Genomic DNA, 23456 nt, shown 5'->3' with positions numbered 1-23456 from the left:
CTATTGAAAGTAGCTATTGGGTGCCTGCCGCGACGTCCTGCAGGGAGGGCGGGAAGGGGGACATGAATACAACAGTCCACAGAGCGCGGGCTGTCCTGTGCTGTGTCGCTCGGGGTGGGGACACTTCTGAAAATGGCAGCATGTAGGACACACACCGAGATGACAGGGCCTATGCCACACCTGGGGCCAGGTGACAGTCCTGCTGGGAGCGCATCGGACCCATGCCCTGTCGAGCACCTGACGTCGCTAGGCAACACAGGACTCACATCTGTCCATGGACTCTCTCACGGATACGCGGCATGGTCGCCATCCTCAAGAAGGTCATAATGCCCTCGAGGAGATGAGAAATCCGCACGTGAAAGCTCCAGCAGGACAAGACGGTCTCTGTCAGCGGGAAGAGCAGGCAGCGGGTGCCCCTAAGAATCCAGGAGAAAAGAATCTGGGCTGAAGCAGCCAGGCTGTGGGAGAAACGCCGCTGGGTCCCAGAATCAGGGCGGGAGAGCAGAGTGGGCAGGACACACGTTAGAGCGTAAACTCCACGAGTTTGCACACCTGTTCACACATGTGCTCCCCGAGAGCACCAGTGCCTGACCCGGAAAGAGGAAGAAAGCCAAGGTGGGAGGGAAGTGGGGGACCACAGGGGTTGGGGGCAGGTCAGATTAAGAAAAGTCTTCAGTGGATGAGATGGTCCAGCTTACATCTGCAATGAATCTCACCTGGCACTTGGCAGAGCCACTGGCAGGTCACCCCGCACACACAAGCCATGATCCCTCCACCAACCTCACTGCCCAATCAAGGATTTATAAGCTCATGAGCCAGAAGTTATGCAGATATCATCAGATGTTGCTTCTCCCGGGGAGCTCTGCCCTCCCGGCCCCACGCAGACGTCTGTGATGCCAGGACTCACCCCTTTGCAAGACTGGCCCATGGTGGAGGGGACAGTCCCGGGGCGCAGCAGTCCTGCACTGGCGCGACCCTGATCTGGTCAGCCCAGCCGAGTCACCCCACAGGCCCGGGGGCCGCCCGCGTGCAGCGGACGTCTGCATGAAGAGGGAGACATCACAGCTCCGCTCTCGACTGTGCGTCCACGCCTGAGTCACTCCACACGGAGAGGGACGGAAAACCATAAACACAAAGATGCCAAGAAGGCATGGCAATCCCCGGGCAGCCCCCCGAGCGGCAGGCGGGTGACCCCCAACACGGACAATGAAGGCAGCGGAGAAGCGTGATGTCTTCCCAGGCTGCAAAGCAGGGGCCAGAGGCCACGTGTACTGCAGAAGGGCCGGCGGCCTGCTCGGGCCGGCAGGAGCTGAGTCGGGCAGAGATAAGACTTTGAAGGGCGACAGATCGCAGGGGCAAGGCCCTGGCGTTTTTACAGAGGAGGGGGTGCCCCGAAGCCAAATGTGCAGGCGGGCGACGGAGCGTGGGGGCATCCAACGAGAAGCCGGCGCCGAGAGCAGGGAGAGGCCTTCTGGGAGAGCCTGGACAGACCCGCAGAGAACAGGCGCAGAGGGCAGCGCAGGGACGCGAGGCAGGCTCTCCCTTCCACCCGGGGCCTGGCGGGTTCCCAGCGTGGACGTGAGGGAGCCACGGGAAAGGCATCCCTCGGAGCATCACGCACGGCCGACGCCGCTGCCCAGAATCTCTCCCAAGACCGTGTATGGTGACAGCTTGGCGCTGGCAACAGTGAGTGTCCAGGGTAGGGTATGAAACCAAGAAATAAAGGGAAGAGGAGAAAGCCTCAAAACAGAAATCCCTGAGCACCATTAACAGATCGGACTTTCCTGGTGGCGTGAAAGCAAGTAAAAAGGCACAAATTAAAAATTTAAGGGAAGTGGTTTCAAATCAGTGAGTTCTGAAGTCTCCGATGCCTGGAGAGCCCAGCTTTACCGAGTTAAGTGTATTTTTGATAGGATAGAAGAAACTACTCCATTTAATGTTCATCAGATGCAATACAGGCGAGGCTAGGCAACCAAGCATTTGAAAAGCAAGTACACTTGGTAGCCGCCAGTGCTGGAGAAGAGGGCCTGAACACAGAGTGGGGGCTGCAGCTATGCGTGTCACTTGCTAAAATTCTCAAAAGGGGCCTCCCTGGTGGCACAAAGACGCAACTTATGACGCAATCCGCAGCTGCTGCATCACAAGTTCGATCCCCGGCCGGCCAGGGAGCTACCCACATGGCACAGCAGCCCTCTCCTGTCTCGCCCGCTGCTCCCCTCAGCAGTGTGTTTCAGTAGATCTGCCTGTTCTGCTCCCCACTCTGTCTCTGGTGAATCCTCTCACCCCCCCCCAACACCTCTGTCCTGTACCCCAGTTCATGTATGCATAAATAAATACATCTTAAAAAAAATAAAATTCTCAAAATCCCTTGCATCAGATCAATTCTCACAGGATTAAGAACAGAAAAAATGGCATTTTAGAATGAAGGGAGAAGCTGAAAGTCATCAGTATGGTATGTTTGACGGAAGATAATCCTGGGCTCTCAGTGGAGGAGGTGACTTGGGCAACATTACGAAGAGCTAACAGCAGAGCAGAAGTCCACGTGGCCCCCCCTGATTCTCAGAGCGGACACCTGTTACTCCCTGATAATGCAGGTCAAGAAGATTAAACTCAAAGGCATCCCCAGGTGCACTATGGGTAAGATATTGTAAGGGTAAGTAAGATATCATAAATTAACTAGGGAGGAATCCAATTTTCTATACTATGAACGACTTTGCTGCTCTCAGTTCCTTTGATCTATGTGCAAAGAAGACAAGGGAGGAGAAGGTGAAAATAAAGTGAGAAAAACTGTGAGTTTTCACTTAAAAAGACAGAGTCTAAATTCGATGTTTTAATATTAAACAGCAAGACAACCCTGGGAGAACGTGAAGAAAAGTGAGATGTTACCCTTATCCATCATAATTTTATTCCAATAGAATTTGAACTTGTTGACAGTTCGTTTCCAGCCACTGGATGAAAACAGACCCGGGTATATTTCAGACGTTTCTGCTTAGTGTTTCCCACTGCAGAGGGTCGTGATGGTGCAGTGACAGCGCTGCCGGATAAAAAGCCTAAAAATCCCACAACAGGCAGGAAAAAAAGATTCTGTTTTAGAGTTACCCCGAAGTTCACGCAAGCTGTGTACTATACTCAAACATATTGCTTTTTGTGTTAGCAGTAAAAAAAAGCCTTTGTTTACATGGACTGCCATTTGACATTACTTTCCAGAATTTACATGTGAACGACCTTCTGGGAAGAGGCTCAAGACAGTCACCCTGAGGTTAGGCACATCTGCAGCACGGGGCCAACCCCCGCAGGCAAACCCCCCACAGGCCCAACCCCCCCAGTTGAGAAGCAATAACTAGATGTGCAAATACACCTGAAAGTGGAATTTCCCAATTAGTTTTCGAACTTCTCAGTATTTCTGTGGCTTTAAAGATATCCCATATTGAGTCCTGCAGCTCTTTGAGCTGGAATTAGTCAGAAGGTCAAGGCGCTGAGAAACTGAATTACTTTATCACTGGCTTATTTTATTATGGCCACGCTACCCTCTCTGTGGGCTGTGTTCCTCCTCTGTAAGATTGAATCAGGAAAAAAAAATAATAGGAAAGTTGCACAGGCTGCCATATTTTCAAAAAGGAGACCTAACTATAGAACTAACCTCTGACCTCGACGTGCTGCCATTGAACTGGGGAATGAAACGTAAACACGCATGAAAAGAAGGTCTTACCACACTCCCCCGAATGATGAACAGGAGGGGAAAATTACTGCAAACTAAGTCCAGACGGAATGTAACGTAAAGAAATACCAAACATTTCCATCACGAAGCTGAACTTGGCTGGTCTGGGCTGCCCTTGAATTTCTTACAAGCCCCAGTAGGACCCAGGAGAAGGGCAAAGCCACTAGGCCTTCAGGAAGTTCAGAGGGGCCTCCAAGGTGCCACTAAGCTGACATCTTGATATACTCCCTACGGGCCCCTAAATCCCCTCTAGCTCTGCTCCTGCTGACCAGAATTCGAACATATTTAGTAGTGGTCTGAGCACCAAAAACAGTCCAATGTCTGTTGACGTAACACATACCACCAACCATGATGTGGGCTTTTCTCTCCCCTACACGTTCGTCATTACAAACTTCTCCTTAGCCACTGACACCTTCAGTGTCATCTCTGCACATCAGTTCACAGCCAGATTCATACAGCTTCATTAATCAAGCATGTATAGAACTAGAAAAAATCATAAAAACATGATTCTGTCTCTCCATCATGAGTGGGAGAAAGGAGTAGATTTTTTTTTCGCTATCTGGGATTATATGATTGTCGATATTCGCTCTGTCCGAGGTAGTAGGTACTGGCTACTTGTTTCAAGTGCTCCGGAGTTCATGGGCCCAGTATTCCCGCATGGGGTGAGTACATTTAGACCCTTGTCTTTGGCTCAGGGAATTCTACTGTCTGGTCTGATTAATCAATAAGCCATCACGAGAACATCAGGTACCAATCTTGCCATAATACCTAACTTACTGATCCTCATTTCAAAAGTTTACATGTAGAAAATTAGAGGTTTTTTGATGCACAAGTTCTATGAATTTTAACACATATGAAGACTTGAGTCACCACCATTCCAGCAGATATAGAACATTCTTCATCCCCAAAACCCCCTGATGCTGCCCCTTACACACCCCTACTCCCCAGAACCAACCATATGCCTTTGTCCCTATCATTTTGTCTTTTCCAGAATGTCATACAATGGAATCACGGAGAAGGGAACCTTTTGAGACTGGCTTCTTTCACAGAGCATAAAGCTACTGAAATTCCTCTATGTTGCTGCATGTCCTAGGAGTGGGATTTCCGGGGCACGTGATTTGGGGGTATTTATTTATCTTTATAAGAAATTAACAATCCACCAGCAAAGTAGTTTCAGGAGCGCTTTAATTTTTTTTTTTTAATTTTCTACATGGTTAATCATGTCCACAAATAGTTTTACTATCCTTGTAGGCGGCTGCTTAGTTCTTTCTGTCTTGCCTTATGCCAGTGGCTAGGAATCCCAGTATGATGTTGAGCAGCAACGGCCAAAGTAGACATATTGCCTGTTCCCTACCTTCAGGAGAAAAAATTCAGTCTTTCTCTAATAAGTGTGATGCAGAGTTTTCTAGATGTTCCTCATCAGGTTAAGAAAGTTACTTTTTATTCCTAGATTAAAAGCTTTTATCATGAGATACATGTTGGATTTTGACAATTTTTTTTTCTGAAAAAGTCAATTGATACATGATTTTTCTTCCTCAGTCTTAATGGGGTGAATTACATTGATTGATTTTTAACTCTGAATTAGCCTTACATTCCAAGCCCACCTCCTGTGCCTGTCACGGCAAGCTAGTCTTTTTATACATTGGTGGATTCAATTTGCTAATATTTTGTGGAGGATTTTTGCATTCGTGTTTTTAAGAGACATTGATTTGTAGTTTTCTTTTATTGTTTTGTTGTCCGATTTTGGCACAAAGATAATTCTGGTTTCATAAAATGAGTTTGGAAATGTTTTCTATTTTCTGGAAAAGATCACATAGAATTGATAGTATTTCTTTCATACATGTTTGGTAGAATTATTTAGTGAAACTACTGGACCCAGAAATTTTGCTTTTGTAAAGTTTTAGCTATATATTAAATTTATTTAAAGGATATAGACTAGTCACATAATCGATTTCTTCGTGAATTTTGATGATTTTTTTTCTGGGATTTGGTCCATTTAATCTAAATTATTGAATTTAGGTGCACAGAACTGCTTGTGATCTTCATTTATTATACTTCCAATGTCTGTGAGGATTGTCGTGATATGCCTAATTTCACTCCTAATATTGATGTTTGCCTGCCCTTTTCCTTGTCAATCTGGCTACACGTTTATCAATTCTATTGCTATAAGCTTTTGACTTCATTGGTTTTCTCATTAATTTTGTTTTCTTTTTTTTTTTTATTTTCAGGCATTAGGTGACAGTTATTTATTTTTCATGCATTTCTTTTTTCCTTAAAATGTTTGAATGAAATGTCATTGTTTCACATCCTTGTTAATTGTTTTTTTGACAGTACAGAATCTCGCCCCACAGGAGTGCTCACCACAGCTCTCCCACTAAATCCATTGGTATCTACTCTTTGTATCTTCTTTGCCATGATCTTCTGTTTGACGTGGATTTATTTCATTTATTTGGCTCTTCTTTTTCTAATTCCTTTAAGTGGAAATTTACATTGTTCATCACCGATCTTTTTTTTGTTTTCTAATATGAGCATTTGCTCTTTAAGCTTTGCTTTGTGTCTGCTTCATATGAATTGTGAAGTTACATTTTCATTTTTGTTTACCTCAAAATACTTTCTACTTCCCTTGTTACTTCCTCTTTGATCCATGCGTTGCTTAGAAGTATGTTGTTTGACTTCCTAGTATTTAGAGATTTGTAGCTTTCTGTTACTGACTTCTAGTTATAATCCTTTAGGGTAAAAGAACACACTTTGAATGACTTCAACTCTTTTAACTTCTTTTAGATTCATTTTTTCACCCTAGGATATCACGTGTCTTTATGAATGTTCTCTGACGATTTGAAATGAATGTGTCTTCTGCTATTTTAAAGAGGAATGTTTTATAAACGTCAATTAAATCTAGCTGGTTGATGTTATATTATTGAGGGTTCCATGTTGAAGTACCCAATTGTAACCACCACCCATTTCTCTTTCAGTTCTATTTTGTCTGACATTACTGTGAAGCTCTGTGACTAGATAATACACTCTTAATAAGCTCTTTAAAAAGTTTTGGGTTTTTAAATTTTTTTTTTTAGTAAGAACACTTAACTTGAGACCAAGTCACTAAACAGATCTGTATTTTACAGTATGATTAGCTATAGGCACAATGCTGTAATTCAGACCTCTAGAATTTATTCATTTGTGTAACTGAAATTTTATACATATTAACAACTCTCTAGTTCCCCCTCTCCCTAGCCTCTGGAAACACCATTCTATTTACTGCCTCTGCGGGTTTCACTGCTTTTTATATCTCAGATAAATGATCTCATGCAGTATCTGTCCTCCTGTGGCTTGAGGATATTAGCATAATATGCTGTAGCATACTGCAGGGTTTCTTTTTACAAGGGTAAATAGTATTCCATTGTATGCACATACCACATTATTTTCTTGATCCATTCACCTGTCAACAGACATATAGATTGTTTCCACCTCTTGCCTATTATGAAAATCTCTGCGGGAAACAACAGCGTGCCACCATCTCCACCCAGAGGTGAGACGGCCAGTTCTATTGTGAAGAACACTCATATTGTTTTCCACAGCAGCCAGCACCATTTTGCATTCACATCAGCAGTCTCCTGTCTCCACATGCTGGCCAATACCTGCGGTGCTTTTGTTTTTCATAACAGTGACCCTAACAGTGTGAAGTGATATCCTGTGGTTTTGATTTGCATTTTCCCTGATCATTAGTGATGCTGAGTACCTTTTCATATATATATGTGGGCCATTTGTGCATCTTCTTCGGAAAAATGTCTATTCACAAGTTTGGCCCATTTTAAAATCAGGTTATTAGCTCTTTTACTATTGAGTTATAGGAGTTCCTTATATATTAACCTTTTATAGATATATAGTTTATAGATATTTTCTCTGTAGGTCACCCTTCTATTCTGCTGAGTGTGTTTTTGTTTGTTTGCTGTGCAGAAACTTTTTAGTTTGATTAGACCTACTTGTCTAATTTTGCTTTTGTTGCTGTGTTGCTGGTGTCATATGCACAAAATCATTGCCAGGTTCAATGTCATTTAGTTTTCCCCTGTTTTCTTCTAGATTTTATAATTTTAGGTCTTCCATTTAAGGTTTCAATCCATTTTGAGCTGATGTTGTGTAAGCGCTCCATACACTTTTGTATGATTGTTACGTCTTGTTGGTGAATTTCCCCATTAGTTTTATGTAATGTTCTTCTTTACCCTCAGTAATTTTCCTTGCTCCAAGGTCTATTTGTTCTGATAATGATATGGCCACTCTAGCTTTCTTTTGATTAGTGTTTGCATAGTATCTTCTTACCTCTATTTTTTCACTACTCACACCATTGTAATTCAAAGGTATTGCCTATAGACAACATCTCTTTTGACAGTAAAAAAAAAATTACCTGTTATTTGGTTACATTTAAATCGTTTATATTTAATGTAATTATTTACATGTCAAGATTTGAATCTACCATTTTATTATTTTAATATCTTCCCTCATTTTATTCTTGTTTTTTCCTACTTTTATTTGAATCACTTGAATAATTTTAGTATTCTATTTTAATTCATGTATTGAATTTTTATTATATTTCTTTGTATAGTATTTTTGTTGTTTTTCTAGACACTTCAGTCAATATACTTCACTTGTCATACTCTACTCAGAATTAATATTCCAGTACTTCAAGGGGTAAACTCTATCTCCATACTGATCCCTTCACCTGCCTTCCTCTATGTTAGAGTTGCCATAAGCATCACATCTGCATACACTGAAAACTCCATCAATATCACAATATTCTCCATCATTACACATATCTTAAAGAACGTAAGAGAAGAATGATTAATTATATTTTCCCAAATATTAGCCATTTTTGCTCTTCCTTTATGCCTGATGGTCCAAGTTTTCTTCGGGTATCATTTTTTGTCCATCAGCATTTCTTTTCCAGTAGGTCTCCTGGCAGTGAATTATTTCAGTTATCTTTTATCTGAAAATGTCATTATTTCACCATCATATCTGAAGGATATGTTCACTGGATACTTTAAAAATATTGTTCCACTTCATTCTGACCTTCGTGGTCACTGATGAAAAATCTCTAATTAATAGAATTTACTTTTCTATTATTACTTTTCTCTAGTTGCTTTCAAGATTTTCTCACTTTAATTTCCATTAGTTTATGATATCTCTGGACATGGATTTCCTTTGAGTTTATGTCTGCTGAGCTTCTTGAATCTTAAAGATTATGACTTTCAACAAATTTAGGAAATTTTCAACCACATTTCTTCAAATATTTTTAAACCACACCAGAACTGTAATGGCACAATGTTAGACATTTTTATCTTGTCCCACATACCCTGAAACTGCTTTATTTACAATCAATCCCTTTGTTGCTGAGACTGAATAATTTCTAGTTATCTCTAGACAGTTCATTGACTCCTGTTATCTCCATTCTGTTAAGTTCATCCATAAAGTTTTAATTTTGGGTATTTTACATTTCACTTCTAAAATCTCCAGTTGGTTCTACATTATGTCTTCTAATCCTTTCTCTGCAGTCTTTTCAAGGCCTTAGATCATGATTATAGAAGCCAATTTAAAGTATTTGTTTGATAACTCCAACAGGCAACACCTCCTCATTGGCAACTGCCGACTGTCCTCTCCCATACAAATTGAGACTTTCCCGGTCCTTCCTATGTTGAATAATTTTGAGAAATTGTGTTCTGGATTCTGAGTCTTTAAATCCCAAGGGAACTTGACTTTATTTTTCATCAGGCGCTCAACTTGAAGTCCAGGCTGCAATTTCCAAACCACCTTCTGTCGGGTGTGATTTGAATGTCAGGGGTTCAAAGCCTTGGCAATACAATCTGGACCTGTCCCCCCTGCATGTACACTCAGTGGTCAACCTGAGACCTGTGTGCGGGCTTCATATTTCAGGTCTCACAGCATCTGGCATGTTCTGAGGGTCAGATCTACAAGGCACAGCTCAGAAGTGAGGCCGGAGCGCACACAGCATTTGATGTGATGGCTCTGAGCTCCACCCCTTTGTGATCTCCCCAGACCTCCCAGTTCCCTGGGGCACTTTCATGGCTCTCCCGCCAGAGACCAGGGCTTTAGTTTCCTTGCTCAACTGGGTTCCTCCAGCAACTGTGGCTCAGTCTGGTGCCAAGTGACGGAGGACAGAGAGGGAGCTCAAAGGCCACAGGAATGCACCCCACGCTGTTGGTACCACACTTGCTCTCACTAGGGCGAAGCTCAGATGACTGCCCAGCCTCTGCTGTGCTGTGCCTCCAGAGGCTGACATGGGCAGGGGTGTGGGGAGAGGTCAATGGAACAGGAAACCTAAGCAGAGCCCCCTGTCCCCAAATCACTCTGAACACAGGAGTCTCCCTTCCTGCCCCTCGGGCCAGAGGGCCAGAGGGTGGGGGCCCACCTGCCAGTCTACACCAGGTGATACCAGGTGGGGAAGCCCAGGAAGCTCACAGCCAGGCTGCGGTACTTCCCCCTCTGGTCTCCTCCAGCCTATTTTCACCACTTACTCTTCAGCGACCTCAGAGCGCTGCGTCTGCTCTGTCTAGTTTGCAGCCCTCAGTGGGGGAGACAAGAAGGAGGAGGCAAAAAAAACCTTCTTTTCTTTTCTTTTCTTTTATATCTATTTTACATCATTCTTCATTTTTGTACAATGCATGCTTTCTCCTCTCAGGGACAGTCCCTGTGAAATTCCCACCAGTTCACCCGTGCACCATTACCTGGTCCCTTATGCTCTTCCAGCCCCTGTTTTGACCCTTCTTCCTCCTCCTCCTCCCCTGCAGAATGCCTCTGATTGAGAGTTGCCAGAATCTTCTTTTTTTTTTAAATTACTTTTTATTGTCCAAATAAACATAACAGTAAATAACAAATAAGCCCTGTCAATTATAAAAGCAAATTTGTTGACTGTGGTCTTTGTTTTCCCTTTATGGGCTTATTTTTCTTTCAGGAAGGATTTAATTGAGATGGGGGATACTCTGATTCAGTTTGAACAACATAGAAAAACTTAAATCATAAACTATTAAAAATGCATTTAAAATATCTGAAAGCCTCAGAAAGACACCACTTCAGCTCATCCACTCCCCCTCGGTGATAACGGCCGACACGCTTGGGTAACAAGAACTTACTCCCTTTGTCACGGTTCTGGCCTCTGTGGCACAACACGTCCTCTAGAGCTAGCAATGGGAAGCTGAAGGGGTCGGCAGGAGCACCTCCTTCCCACATCCACCCCCTGGCACCACCAGGACGAGCAAGCTTTGTCCTTAGCACTAGCAGGACCAGAACACGCGGCCTCACACGGCCCACAGAGCAGATCGTTAGCATCAAATGTGATTACTGAGTTCACGCTCCCCCTCGGAGCCCCTAGCTTTCATCTGCACCGCACGAGGAGGAGCCGGGGGGCCCCTCCAAGGCCCCCGCCTCAGTCTGGCCGGCGCCCTCTGCAGCTGCGCGGGGAAGGGTGGCCGCGACGTCCACTCACGGGGTCCGGGCTCCTCCTTCCACTGGGACTGCGGCGCTGTGGGCCCCAGAGCAGTGCCACTCGCAGGCACGGCGGCACGGGCAGGACTGGTTTCTACTCTACCAGCTCGAAAACTCCACCAGAAGCAAATCCCTCGTGACCACCCAACAGCTACAGGCTCACCCACAAGCCACTGGAGCCAGGAAATAAAAGGGCCTTCTTGCGGCCACGGCCACATCAGCAAGACCTCCGTGAGGACGACATTCCTGGCGTGGACGCCAGTGGGCACAAGCAGCGGGGCCGTCGAGTCTGGCAGGACGAGCCCTCTGTGGGACGGGTGAGGGCCTGGGCAGCAGCGACGCCCGTCTGTGACCCACAAGTGGCGCCTGCGGCACGAGCACGTGCTACCTGCACGGTTCAGGGCCAGGGCTAAAGGCCTCTGCTCAGTGCAGACGAGGCTTTTCACTCTGACTACTGGGCAGGCACTTTGGGGCGAGTGTGCAGGGAAAAGCCACTGAGCTCAGCCAGCGCGGGTGGGCACCCCACAGGCAGTGGGGCGCCACCGTGCACTGTCCTCTCCTTGCATCTGCTCCGCTCTTCCTTCTGCTCGGCTACCCCAGACACCTGAAGGTAGCATAGGCGCGGGGCTGGAGGTAGCTGGGGTGGGGGAGGCTAAGCTGGGTGAGGGGACAGGTCCCTTGGTGGGTGACAAGCTGTGTGGGTCTGCGCCTCCGGTGGACTCTGCAGAATACCACACATCTCGCGTCGGCCAACCCGAGGCTGAGGAATCCTCCAAAGGGCATCATGGGGCCGGGGCCTCCGAGGGGCTGAGCCACTCCGTGCACAGCACTGTCTGCTGAGATGGGCATTCTAAAGTGAGTAAATCTGATTCCTAATGCAAACTCGGGACAGAAAACTCAGGTGAAAACACACACACACACACACACACACACTCGATTACAGAAAGAGCAGGAGAGAGATGACAAGGTGGAATAAAGTATTTCCCAAGAGGGACGAGTTATGGGACGATGAGCTAAATGGACAGGAAATGCGGGACCTGCTCCTTTACACATGGGTTTGTTCAAATCCGTGCACCGACATCGACAGCTTCTGCAACGCCAGTTACATAATTCTAACATCTGAAACTCAAACCCTGCAAATTATAACCCAAGTTACTATATCAGGAATTAGCACAAATCAAACTAATTTTTAAAAGCAAATGTTTCTGAATGTATGGAAGTTATCTGTCAGCTCCTTCATAATAAAAGAATCATGGTGTATTTTTTCCTTCCACATTTTAACTTTTATCTTTTTCTTTGATGGTAAATCGCAGCCAAACCCAGTTTTGAGACTTTATTCTTTCCTTCCCCTTTTTGGGTTATTTTTTTGCTCATGACTTTGTCAACTAAGACACACAGTAATGAGGACCACAAGATCTGCTTAGCTTAGTAAATTTTTCTGTTAATGTCAAAAACATCTGCTTGTCTACCACGTTCCTGTTTTGAAATAACAGATTCGATTCTCACAGAAATCACAAAACTTGAGTTGCACACCCCACAAAATGTTCATTTTAAATCCAACCAACCGAGGAAGAAAGACATAATTCCCATCATGACTCCATGGTACACTCTAACACAGCCTGGCCTAACAGCTTACGGTCCCAAGCACTTAATCATTGCATGTATTTAACATTTCACCTTCTTGGATTATACTATTTACCTTTGATCTCTTTACCCTCACCCCTGCCCCAAGCCAAATTAGTCTCAAAAATGAAGAAAAAAAATCCCCTGGCAACAAAGATCCTTTTTATAAATCGCTTTGGGGCACAAAATGGTCCAGGAAAAGTGTGAGTTCTCTCAGCACTGGGTTATGAAAGTGGGGGTCTCTGAAAAGGAGTCTCCCCAGCCCCTGAGCTGCTCCACCCCCGCCCCCAGAAGGAGAGGCACAGCTGGGCCAGCACTTTGCAAATTCTGGCCCACAGATCTGTGCTTTTGCAGACAATTATTTTGCCAGTCTACAATGCAAAGAATGAAAACTGAGGACAACATAGATTTTTTTCATTAAGACAACTCTTTGATTGAAATACTGTTTGTAGTTTAGGTATATCCGTGTGTGTGTGTGCGTGTGTGTGCGCGCGCGTGCACACTGTGTTTTAAAGCTAAATGTCCCCTCTTCTAGGGTGACAATATTTTTCAAAAAGTTCTTACTTCCAGCACTGCAAGTTGCTGATCTTATGTGGGTCCACATCCATTTTATTGATATGCTTTTAGTCTGAGAACCCTCAGATGAGATTTCAGGCCGGCGGGGTGAGGCGGTGAGAGGGCATGGGGATTCACCATCCAAATAACATCCTGAAACCTCCCCTTGCCCTACTAGTGGTGTCCATAGCTCCGAAAGCAAAACACTACTGGACCCCACCTTCTTGACAACTGAAAGGCAGTGTTTCCAACTACTCAATCGGCACGTAGCAGAGTTTAACTGCACTTCCTCGTGTGTTCCCTTAAACTTTGTCATCCTTATTTTGTCTTCTCCTGTTTTGGGGGAAAAAATGGACTTTCACTTTTCAGTTTCCAAGATTCACTTTCTGCATCACTGGCTGACTCATCTGAAAGGCCCATACTTGTTTAGCACTGATCGTCCACGATCCAAAGTCAATGATCTCTAATCCAATATGGAGCTCCACTCTCCATTTCATTACGCCCTACAGACATCTGTGTCTCATTTCACAAAACTCAAACAACTAAAATACAAAGCAGCCCATGTGAGCCTGGAAGCCCCAACATCAGGTGTAGATACCCCCTCGGGGGCCAGTGTAGGCTCCAGTTACCATCAGGCTCCCCGTTCTTTCTCTGGCACCAATAACACCACCATAAGCATTTCCACCATGTGCCCCAACCCCATCATCTTTAACCACTTTCCATTAGTGTCTAATACCTGCCCAGCACGTCAGAATATTTCTCCCTTCCCTGCTCCTGTCATAATAATAACTACGGTTCTTCCCTGCTCCTGTCATAATAATAACTATGGTTCTGAGTGTGGCTATGCAGGAAGCTTATCGCAGGACCTTTGCACATGCTGATCCACTTACTGATGGAATAAACGCTACTGTCTCCAACTTATGGGCGAAACCCAGTTGAGTTAATAACTTTCACAAGGTCATGGGAAGTCAACAGATCTAACGACAAATAATCATAATAATTATGACCTTAACATAGTTACTTTGAGGGGAAGAAAAAGGTTTCGAAGCAAAATTTGATAAAGTGAAGAACAATGCATTGGTTTCAACAGCTCTCGAAAGGCCTCAGATGAGTCACAATTTCCACAAGTGCCAGGTCATTCCTGCTCATTCTAAACTTATTTATGCATTTGCACCGAAGGTGGAGGAGAAACTATTTTTTATTCCACGTGTCTGTTCTGCTGTTTTGTTCTACTTCCCACAGCCATGTGCAGGACTTTCAGCTCATGAAAGTGAATTGTGTGGTTTGGTCTGAATAGAGAACCGCCACACAGTGCAGCTTCCGGAGACGTGTGTGCGGAGGGGTGCTGGGGTGCAACGGGAAGGTCCCCATCCACTCTGGAGACCCCGCAGTCTGGCCATCCAATGCAGAAGAACTGAATTACACAACAGTAGTTCTTTCCAGTTTCGGCTTCTCTGTTACTAATAGTTGACTTCTCCATTTCTTTGGGAATACTGGGCATGTGTAAGTCATTAAAAGGAAACTGGGATTCCACATTCACATCCAGGATCTGAGTTTCTTCTTCTGTTGTTTTCTCTGGCTGCCTCCAGAAAGGAGGACATCAACCATCGCCCTGTTCTCTTCTCCAGCTGCACCCCCAACAGAAGCTCTCCCAGCGGGGCGCTCAGCTAGATTCAGCTGATGCAGCCAGACCAACCTCTCTCTGCCCTGGAAACTCTCCGCTGCCTCCCAGGCCCGCTCGTCTCATCACTCTCCTGGTCAGACACCCCATCAGCTGTCCCCAGAGCCTCACATCAGTAAGTCCCACCAGTCCTGCTCTCCTGCACCTGCTGGTGGAGACGGCCACTCCCCCAGACACGCCGCATGGGCCAGGGAAACGCGCCTCCCTCTTCCCTTCACCAGCCACTCCCTCTTCGCCATAAACTAAGCCAGTCGGTCCACTCACCGGCCGAACGGCTCTCAACCCGACCCTTCTCTTCTGCTTGGCTGGTGGCCAGGCGTCCGCCCCTCTGATTTTCACCTGGACCCCTAGAAATGCCTCTGGCTGGTCCCCTCCACCGTCCTGAGCATGACCACGGAGAGCATGGTCTGCTGACTGCTCCGGCGTTTATGGAGCAGCCTCGGTTTCATCAACCTGAACGTCGGGATGTGCTCAACATCAAACACTCCGAATACGTGGCTATCAACCACATCCCTGTTTTCAAGCTGAGACTATCAAGCTCGCTATATAAATACAGGTGACACACTTTTCTTCTGTCAGAAAGATGTTCTTGTAAAATCACTTATCAGAGTTGGAAAAAAATCATTTTCCTCCTGTCCCAGCAGGAAAGATTTCCAACTCAGGCTGAAAGGGTTTGGTCATTTCAGCAATGAAGTAAAAAAGGAGAAAAAGAATACTAAAATAAAGGCATAATATTTCAATTACCTAGACGTTGTGAGGCATCGTGATAAGAAGTACAAGTGAGCACATCACCTGCGATACAGGTGTGCCTCACCTGCGATACAGGTGCTACAGAGCAGGCACCAGAGGCAGGTCACCTAGTCAGTGCCACTCTGTGGTGCTGGGACAATCCTCATGTCAAAGGCTAAGATGACAGAAGGTGTCCTATGCCTTCCTGAAGCAAGTGGGACATGGGGCATTCAACTGCCTGTGCTCAGCACCCAGCCCCGGCCCCTGGGCCGCATCCCTCTCACCGAGGAAGCGCTGACACGCAGGCGCCAGCAGTTAAAAGATTCCTGCACGCAGCACCATGCTTGACTATATTCAACCACAACATTTCCACTTTTATTTTCAAAGCAAAAACAAAAGAGCATGAAGCAAAAAAACCCACCACCACCCCTTCCACCTTGCTCCCACCTCCCACCTCTCACCTCTGGGGATATCATTTCAAGTTTCAATGCCATTTTTATTTTGTTTTGTCCGCTCAGACCCTTGATTTCCACACAGAGGGGAAATCATTCAATATTTGTCTTCATCTTTCTGACTAATTTCATTTTGCATAATCCCCTCCAGTTCCCTCCATTTTGCTGCAAAGACAAAATTCTCTTTCCTTATGGCTGAGCATTCACTGAGTGTCTACACAGCACACCTTCTCTGCCCAACCACCTGTCAGCGGGCACTTGGGGCATAATAACTCCCTTTTGTTGAAATTTCAAATTGCAAGACTAAAAGACTTTTATATTGACCGAAAAAGAACAGGGTCAAGAGGAGACACACTATTTGATGCTAGGAAAAATCCAACGGGCACCATCGCTCACGTTTCATAGAACCTCCGTATTTCCTGTGCCTGAGGTCAAGAGTAACTTTTCATAACTTTTCCACATAAAAACCCATCGATTTTCTAACAACTAGATAAGACATACACAACAGCCAGATCAAATAAATGCAACCACTAGATAAAATATGTATGCACTTTACATTCTGCCCCGGGCTGGGCAGGTAAAATCAGGACAGAAGGAAGACAAAGACACCAACAGACCACCAGCAGACCAGCTACCGGCGTCGGTCAAGATCAACCTGCAGTAACAGGGATGTGCCTGGTCCAGCACGAGGCCACCCCACATAGGAACAACCTCACCATCTACTCAACAGCCAGATCAAACAATCATCACCCTATAAAGATAGGACTCGACACATTAAAACCATACACAGTGTAAATGACAACATACTTCACAAAGCTCCGGAAAATAGGCCTCTGTAAACATAATTTTGAATCTTAACTAATAACTCAAAATGAAGAACAGAAAAGACTTGGAAGTTTGCTCTCCAGAGCAGACCCTCCCCTTGCGCATTGTCCAGGACTATTCATTCAACGAGAAAACCCTTTTTCTTACGGCTGGAAGAAAGTACATTTCATACTAGGCCCTCCTTCAATTCTTAAATTCTGAATGAGCACGCTGTCCACTTGCAAATCTTTGTTTTTATCTTATTAGAAATAACGTAGCATTTTAATGGGAGAAATCAACACTCAACATGGAGTTCCCTACTACAGTAAGTTGTCCTGTTTCCAAAGTTTACTGGCACTTTATCCATGACATTACATGTTAGACAAATGCAAGTCTTTTGTAGATCATGTATTCTTCAATTGAGGGTAAAAGTTACTCCCTCACCTCCTGATTTCCTGCAAAGGAAGGTCCCTTATACCAAATCCAGGGGTGTACAGACACCCACCCACTCCTGGGAGGAGCTGACTTCTGGGAAGTGAATATAGAACAATTAGGATTTTATCTAATTCCAAAGCCTTGATACTTTTGATAATCTATCTTCCAGAGCTCATAATTGCATTCTCCTCTTCTAAGTTTACTTTTCCCACCACATCTACTATTCAGTAAAGCACAGTTTATCAATGCAGTGGGCTTGTGATTTATTCACAAAGGGTTACTATTGATGGAAAAATGTTTTTTAATTTCTTAACTCCCTCATATTATCTAAAAGCATTTTTTTTTCTCTAGGTTTCTCCAAGGGTCCTATTTCTGAAAACCTGACCCACATAGGCATGAGGAAGCATGTGTTATTTCAGAGCAGAGCCCCAAGCTGGCTGCTGGTTTAAATTTGAGGATGTTGGTGACGAGAGCCCCAGGGCTGGCCTGGCCTCCCCTCACAGCACCAGGACCTCACAGCAGTCAGAATCACCTACTGTGGGCGTGTCACAGGCCGGCTCACGCACGTGTGACTTGCGACGTCCCCTCTTCAAGGGGGCTTGTGAGCCCATAGACAGCTGGTCAAACAGCAAATGAAACAAACTGTCTTGAACTTCCATTTTACTTAATCTTTAACGTGTTATTTCAGGGAGTGTTAAACACCCTCGATTGACTTCATAATGGAGATTTTGCAATATCATGACCTGGCCGCAGAGACAGACTAAATCACCTCCGGAAAAAAGACGCGAATTTTGTCACTAGATGAGGAGAAAGGGGTCAGCACGAGTGACACAAAATAAACAGTCCTTCCTGGAAGAATTAATAAACGTGATTTCTAAATTTGAAAGGAAGGAACTTTTTACAGCTTGCAGGACAACAAAGGGAATAATCCTGCCAGGATCGATGAGGCCGTGGTACAGAGTAGCCAATCTTATGAAAACTCTGACTCATTAATGAACCTGAAAAGGGTTTAAATTAGGCAGGCATGCCTGCGATTGGAAACGACACAATTAGCTTAGCCCCAGAGAAATGAAGGCAACAGACATCAGATTTTTCATGGAGAAAAAGTGCCTGTCTTAGCCACAGGTGGATTTTTCTTGTACTTTTCACAGGGGTCACCCCCAGGACCTCCCCAGCAGAGAGGTACAGGCTGGCTGGTCCCAGCATCTGGGTCACTAAATAGAATCAACATGTGGGTAAAAAGTCACACCCCAAGATCCTATTGTGCCGCCAGTATTTTGAATTGATCGTTTAAAACCTGGATAGACAATGACATTTATTTCTCCTTGGCAAGGTCTTTCATCACAAACACTTATAAACACAAACCATATGGACTAGAGTAAAATTAAAGCAGGCTCTCAATTCCTTCAGGGAACAAGAAGGTGCAGCTTGCGACGAGACCACTGCGGACTGACTCCCGCCCTGTGGCCTTGCCTTTCATGAACCGAGATGACCGGGCTGGTCATCATCCGGTTCCAACCACATGCCTGTGACCTGACCTCAAATAAAGCCAGGTCGCTGGCAGAGCACACTGTCCAATGCAACAGCAACCATTCATGATTGTTCGGGGTGTGTTTATTCTTTGTTTGTCCATTTAAAGGCTTGTAAATTTTTATGAACTCTTTGCAGAATAAATACAACGGGGTGGCGATATGACAGCTCAGCCGGTTCTGTCCCAAAGCCAGCTCCCACGCTCCCCATGAGTAACACGAGGCACCAGGTCCTCACTCGGCTCCTCCCCACACGTCTCAGACCCACAGCACTTAGAGACGCTGCCCTAACCCTGCAGGGCACTAGGAGACTGGTTATGCATTGGATAAAAATTCTCTAAGCAGCCCAGGAAACCCTGGAGAGGACCCAAGTCACTGGATCGGCGACTGGTGCTGAGGCTTGAGCTCAGGCACCCCATCACATCAGCACCCTAATGATCTGTTTCACCCACCCCTCAAAACCTGCTCCAGATCTTTGCATCTGTAAACACACCCTCCCTTTCAAGCTTTAAGTTTAAACTGTCAAACCATTATTCAGCAGATCATTTTGGAGCAGTCAGACATTATGTGCAATTAATGAAAAAACATAAAAGGTAAATACTAGGACATAAACCGGCCAATTTCAAGGAATCTAAAATGAACTAAACCTCCTGACCAAGCAATTCTGACATTCTTTACAATCCCATTTATACCCATTAGACTCACAAATAAAATACTTTAAAAACTAATCAATGCCAAAATATGCTCTAGAAATGAACAGGTTTGCTTACCCAACATAAACGCACTTTATTATGTCACTTATCCATCAATAGATAGTGTCACTGCTGCCAGCACTCAAAAGGGATGCTGACTCTAAGCAGAATGACTAATATGGAGGGATCTCTCTCTCTCTCTCTCTCTCTCTCTCTCTCTCTCTCTCTCTCTCTCTCTCTCTCTTTTTCAACAACGCTGGAGATTCTATAGGCAACATACACACGTGTTAAGTTATCTATAACACACACATGCCCGTATAAAGGAATGAAAACCAGCAGCTGTAGAACTTCTTAACATGGTATGGTCGGTAATTAACGCAAACAGGAATGAAAACACTCTAGACTGCAGTCTTCTGGAGGCAGGAGCTCATAATCCCCAAAGATTCAGACGCATTACCTCATTGCAGCCTTGAGACAAGCTGAGCATTCACTCCAGGTCTTACCCAGCATCCACCGGTCCACACAAAGACAACAGAGGCGTAACCAATCACACTGGGGCTCGCAGGCACGGTTTCAAAGCCCTCTCCCAATATTACCCATTGACATGCTCGCTGGCAGCCTGCTGAACTTGTCGTCATGGCAACACCTCCCAGCTGCTCACCGAGGCTTGTTCTATTACTTTTCCTTTCACCACTCACTTAGCTAATTAAAAATTTAGGACGATGTTGTACATGCCGGACGCAGATTGAAACAATGCAGGGTCCTTTTTCCCTTCTCTGTCTGGCTCGCCTTTTTTTTTTTTCAATGGAGCTTTTAAAAATGCTGGGAAAAGCGATTTGAAGGACACTCCCATGAAGTCCCAATATAACCAATCAATAGCAAGACTGCATGGAGCTCCAGCCAGATGGAATTTGTCGCTAAACCTAAAATGCAGCAAAGCAAAACCAAGCCATGAACATGGGGAAAGATGTGCTTCCTCTTCGGAGCTACCCAAGCCAGTTCTGCCTGGATGATTGAGGGTGAAATATTCACAACATTCTCGGTCCAAAAGGTGGCTTAAATATTCCTATTTACCCTGATTCAGATTTAAAGCAGTTTTACCCATAATCCCTCAATGCCAGCACAGTAAATAAATAAATAAGCCCAGAGAAAAAGCTTCTGCACAAACAGCCAAGGTGGCCAAGTGCTGAATAAAAGAGCTTCCCAGCCACAAGCAGGTCCTATGTTTGATCTGATGCCAAAATGTGCCACCACTGGGGCAGGAGGGACACAGCAGCTCTGCAGTAGATAACCCAGGGAGAGAAAACGCCATCGTTTGTTCCCCAAAACACAGAGGGAGAAAGGAACCCCCCCCAACTGTTTCAGAGGCCACCTCACAGCGCCCTGAAAACTCCTCCCGCTCCTCCCCTGACTCACACCTGGTTGCTGGGGCTGCTACCAAGGGCATTCTTAGAAGCCTAAGGTAAAAACCGCTCATAGCTTTTCTGCTTTCCACTTAACATACTTAATTGAGTGGAGAGAAAATTGAAATTTGAAACTCATTCGTTGCGAATAAACAGAGATAACAAACATCAAAGTGGCTTGGAAAATCCAAGGACTACAGTTTATGGGAAACGTCTGCACTCGTTTCAATTAAATGAGAAAACCCAGATATCAAAACCAGGCTTGGAGAGGCGGCTCGCCCTGGGCCTCCCAGGGAGGGCTACTCTTTTCTCGTCTGAGGCTGCCCGGGCCCCCTGACTTGGGGCATGGAGTCCCAACCCCACACAGAAGGCCATATTCTCTGCAGTGCTCAGGGCCAGCTCAGGGCTACCAGCAAATGCCATGAGAAGAAGTCCCACCCGCTGCAACAGAGAGAAAGAACCATCTAGAAAAGAACCATCTAGAAAGTCACAGAGGGAACTATGTAGCTTGTGGGTGAGGGATACTGGAGGAACGCCAGCCTGGGAAAGTCAGGGAGACGTGATTGGCAGAGTTATTTTAGGCATTAAAGGTAAATTGTTTATTTCCTGTCTTCTCACTTCAAGCAACACACAGATGGGAGGAAATCTACGATGAGGCTCTCCATTGAATATGGCAGACGGTAAAAACTACCTCGCGACTCCCACTAACATGACAGTAAGAGGAAGAAAAAGGAAGCGAACGAGAGAAGATGAAAGCAGACGAAACCATCAGCGTCGTCTGGAAGCAGGAAAGCAGATGGATGGGAGGCAGCTGCATTCAGAGAGTGAAGAGGGTTTAAATATACATCCACGAGGAAAAGCCAGCCACGCCTGGTGGTGTAGGTGTAGGTTCTGGAGTGATTCTGTGTGGATGGTGAGACTGAGAAAATTAGTAAACAGAATGTAGGAGAAGGGAGGTTCAAACATGCCTTGGGCAAAGAATAAGAAGAACCCTGTGATCTCAGTATGAACTCCTGATTTGAAATTTAAACAGAGAAGCATAAATACAGATTCCCCTCCCCCCCCATGGCGCCTTGGAAATCTCTAGAAGCGATGCTACTCCAGTAGCAATGAGCCTGCATAGTACCCATGATCTTCTCTTGTGAATACTATTCCCCACTGAAAGAAAAAAAGGGTTCCCCAAAGAGACCCGATTCCAGGTCACTAGCAGGAAACGCCTAAGTGAAGACAGAACATGTTTTTGTACCAGAAAGCAAGAAATAGCTTAAAAAAAAAAAAAAAACTGATAGGGACACCTCAAAAGATTCAAGGACCAGATTGAAGGGATTTCCATGGCCAAACTGGGACAAGTTGAAGATCAAATGGCATGTATGCAAAAGAATATCACACATTAAATGAAAGAGAATTCCTCAATCTATTGTGATGCAAAAACAAAAAAAATCACAGCATCTGCAGAAAAAGACAGTGGTCATTTTCCCCCACAAATGAACACAAATTTCTAACTTTAGAAGAAATTACAGAACTAGAATTCACATTATAGCCACCAGTGTAATAAAAGTGATGTGAGCAAGGAATATTAATGCATGATGAAACCACAGGTGAAGAATGTTGGCGAATCAGCTGCTCCTGCAGTCTCAAAATACCAACAAGAGAATTATAAAGGGAAAAGACAAAGAGGCACCAGGCAGATGCCACAGTAAGAAAGTGATCAAATTTACCATCACCAACGAGACATAGAGCTTGAACACATCTAATGTCACACACCAGAAAGAACACAACACACAACCTGTGTCGTAGTCTTGCCAAAAAAAAAAAAAAAAGTGCAATCTAAATCTAATGAAGAAATAATCAGGCAAACTCCAGATGGAGAAACATTCTGCAAAACAACCCTAAAGTGTTCAGAAAGGTTAGGGTTACAAAAGACAAAAGGGGAAGCATGTTCTAGCTTGAAGGAGACTGAAGATGTGCAACGCCATGTGTGGTTCTTGATTAAAGCTTGGAACTAAAAGATAAGAATTTATAAAAACAGTTCTAGAGGACATTTTGGGGATAATAGGAAAAAATCAAATATGAACTGTACTCTAGGTAATAGTAATATTTCAACATTCAGCTTTCTGAATTTGGGTAATTCGAGTTTCATTATGTGAGAGCTGATCCTTGTTCATGGGGAATGGACCTTTAAAGCATTCACAGGTGAGCTGACATGATGTTTGCATCTGCTTTCAAATGTACATAAAATAGAAACATGATGGACGGATGGACAGATTTAGAACAAATGTGTCAAAATGTTCACAAATAGTAAACCTAAATAGTAAATGTTCACAAATAGATTTGTCACTTTTAC

General features: G+C 44.8%; 1 protein-coding gene across 4 annotated transcripts in view; it reads right to left on the bottom strand.

Annotated features, from left to right (window-relative positions):
• Positions 1–23456, bottom strand: part of STOX2 (storkhead box 2) — a 97394-nt gene that overhangs the window by 30192 nt on the left and 43746 nt on the right. The window contains exon 1 of one of the 4 annotated variants that reach the window (XM_054701071.1): positions 20306–22917. The exons of the other annotated variants lie outside the window; for them this stretch is intronic. Coding sequence (XP_054557046.1) covers positions 20306–20315 — 10 coding nt within the window. The 5' untranslated portion in view covers positions 20316–22917. Of the gene's footprint in view, positions 1–20305; positions 22918–23456 lie in introns of those variants that run through there. 4 annotated transcript variants of the gene reach the window in all.

The sequence above is a fragment of the Talpa occidentalis genome, unplaced genomic scaffold (genome assembly GCF_014898055.3).
Source record: "Talpa occidentalis isolate TD23 unplaced genomic scaffold, MPIMG_talOcc4v2.1 talOcc4.4, whole genome shotgun sequence".
Taxonomy (NCBI): domain Eukaryota; kingdom Metazoa; phylum Chordata; class Mammalia; order Eulipotyphla; family Talpidae; genus Talpa; species Talpa occidentalis.
Note: the sequence above shows the minus strand (reverse complement) of the source record. Positions and strands in the feature narration are given on the sequence as shown.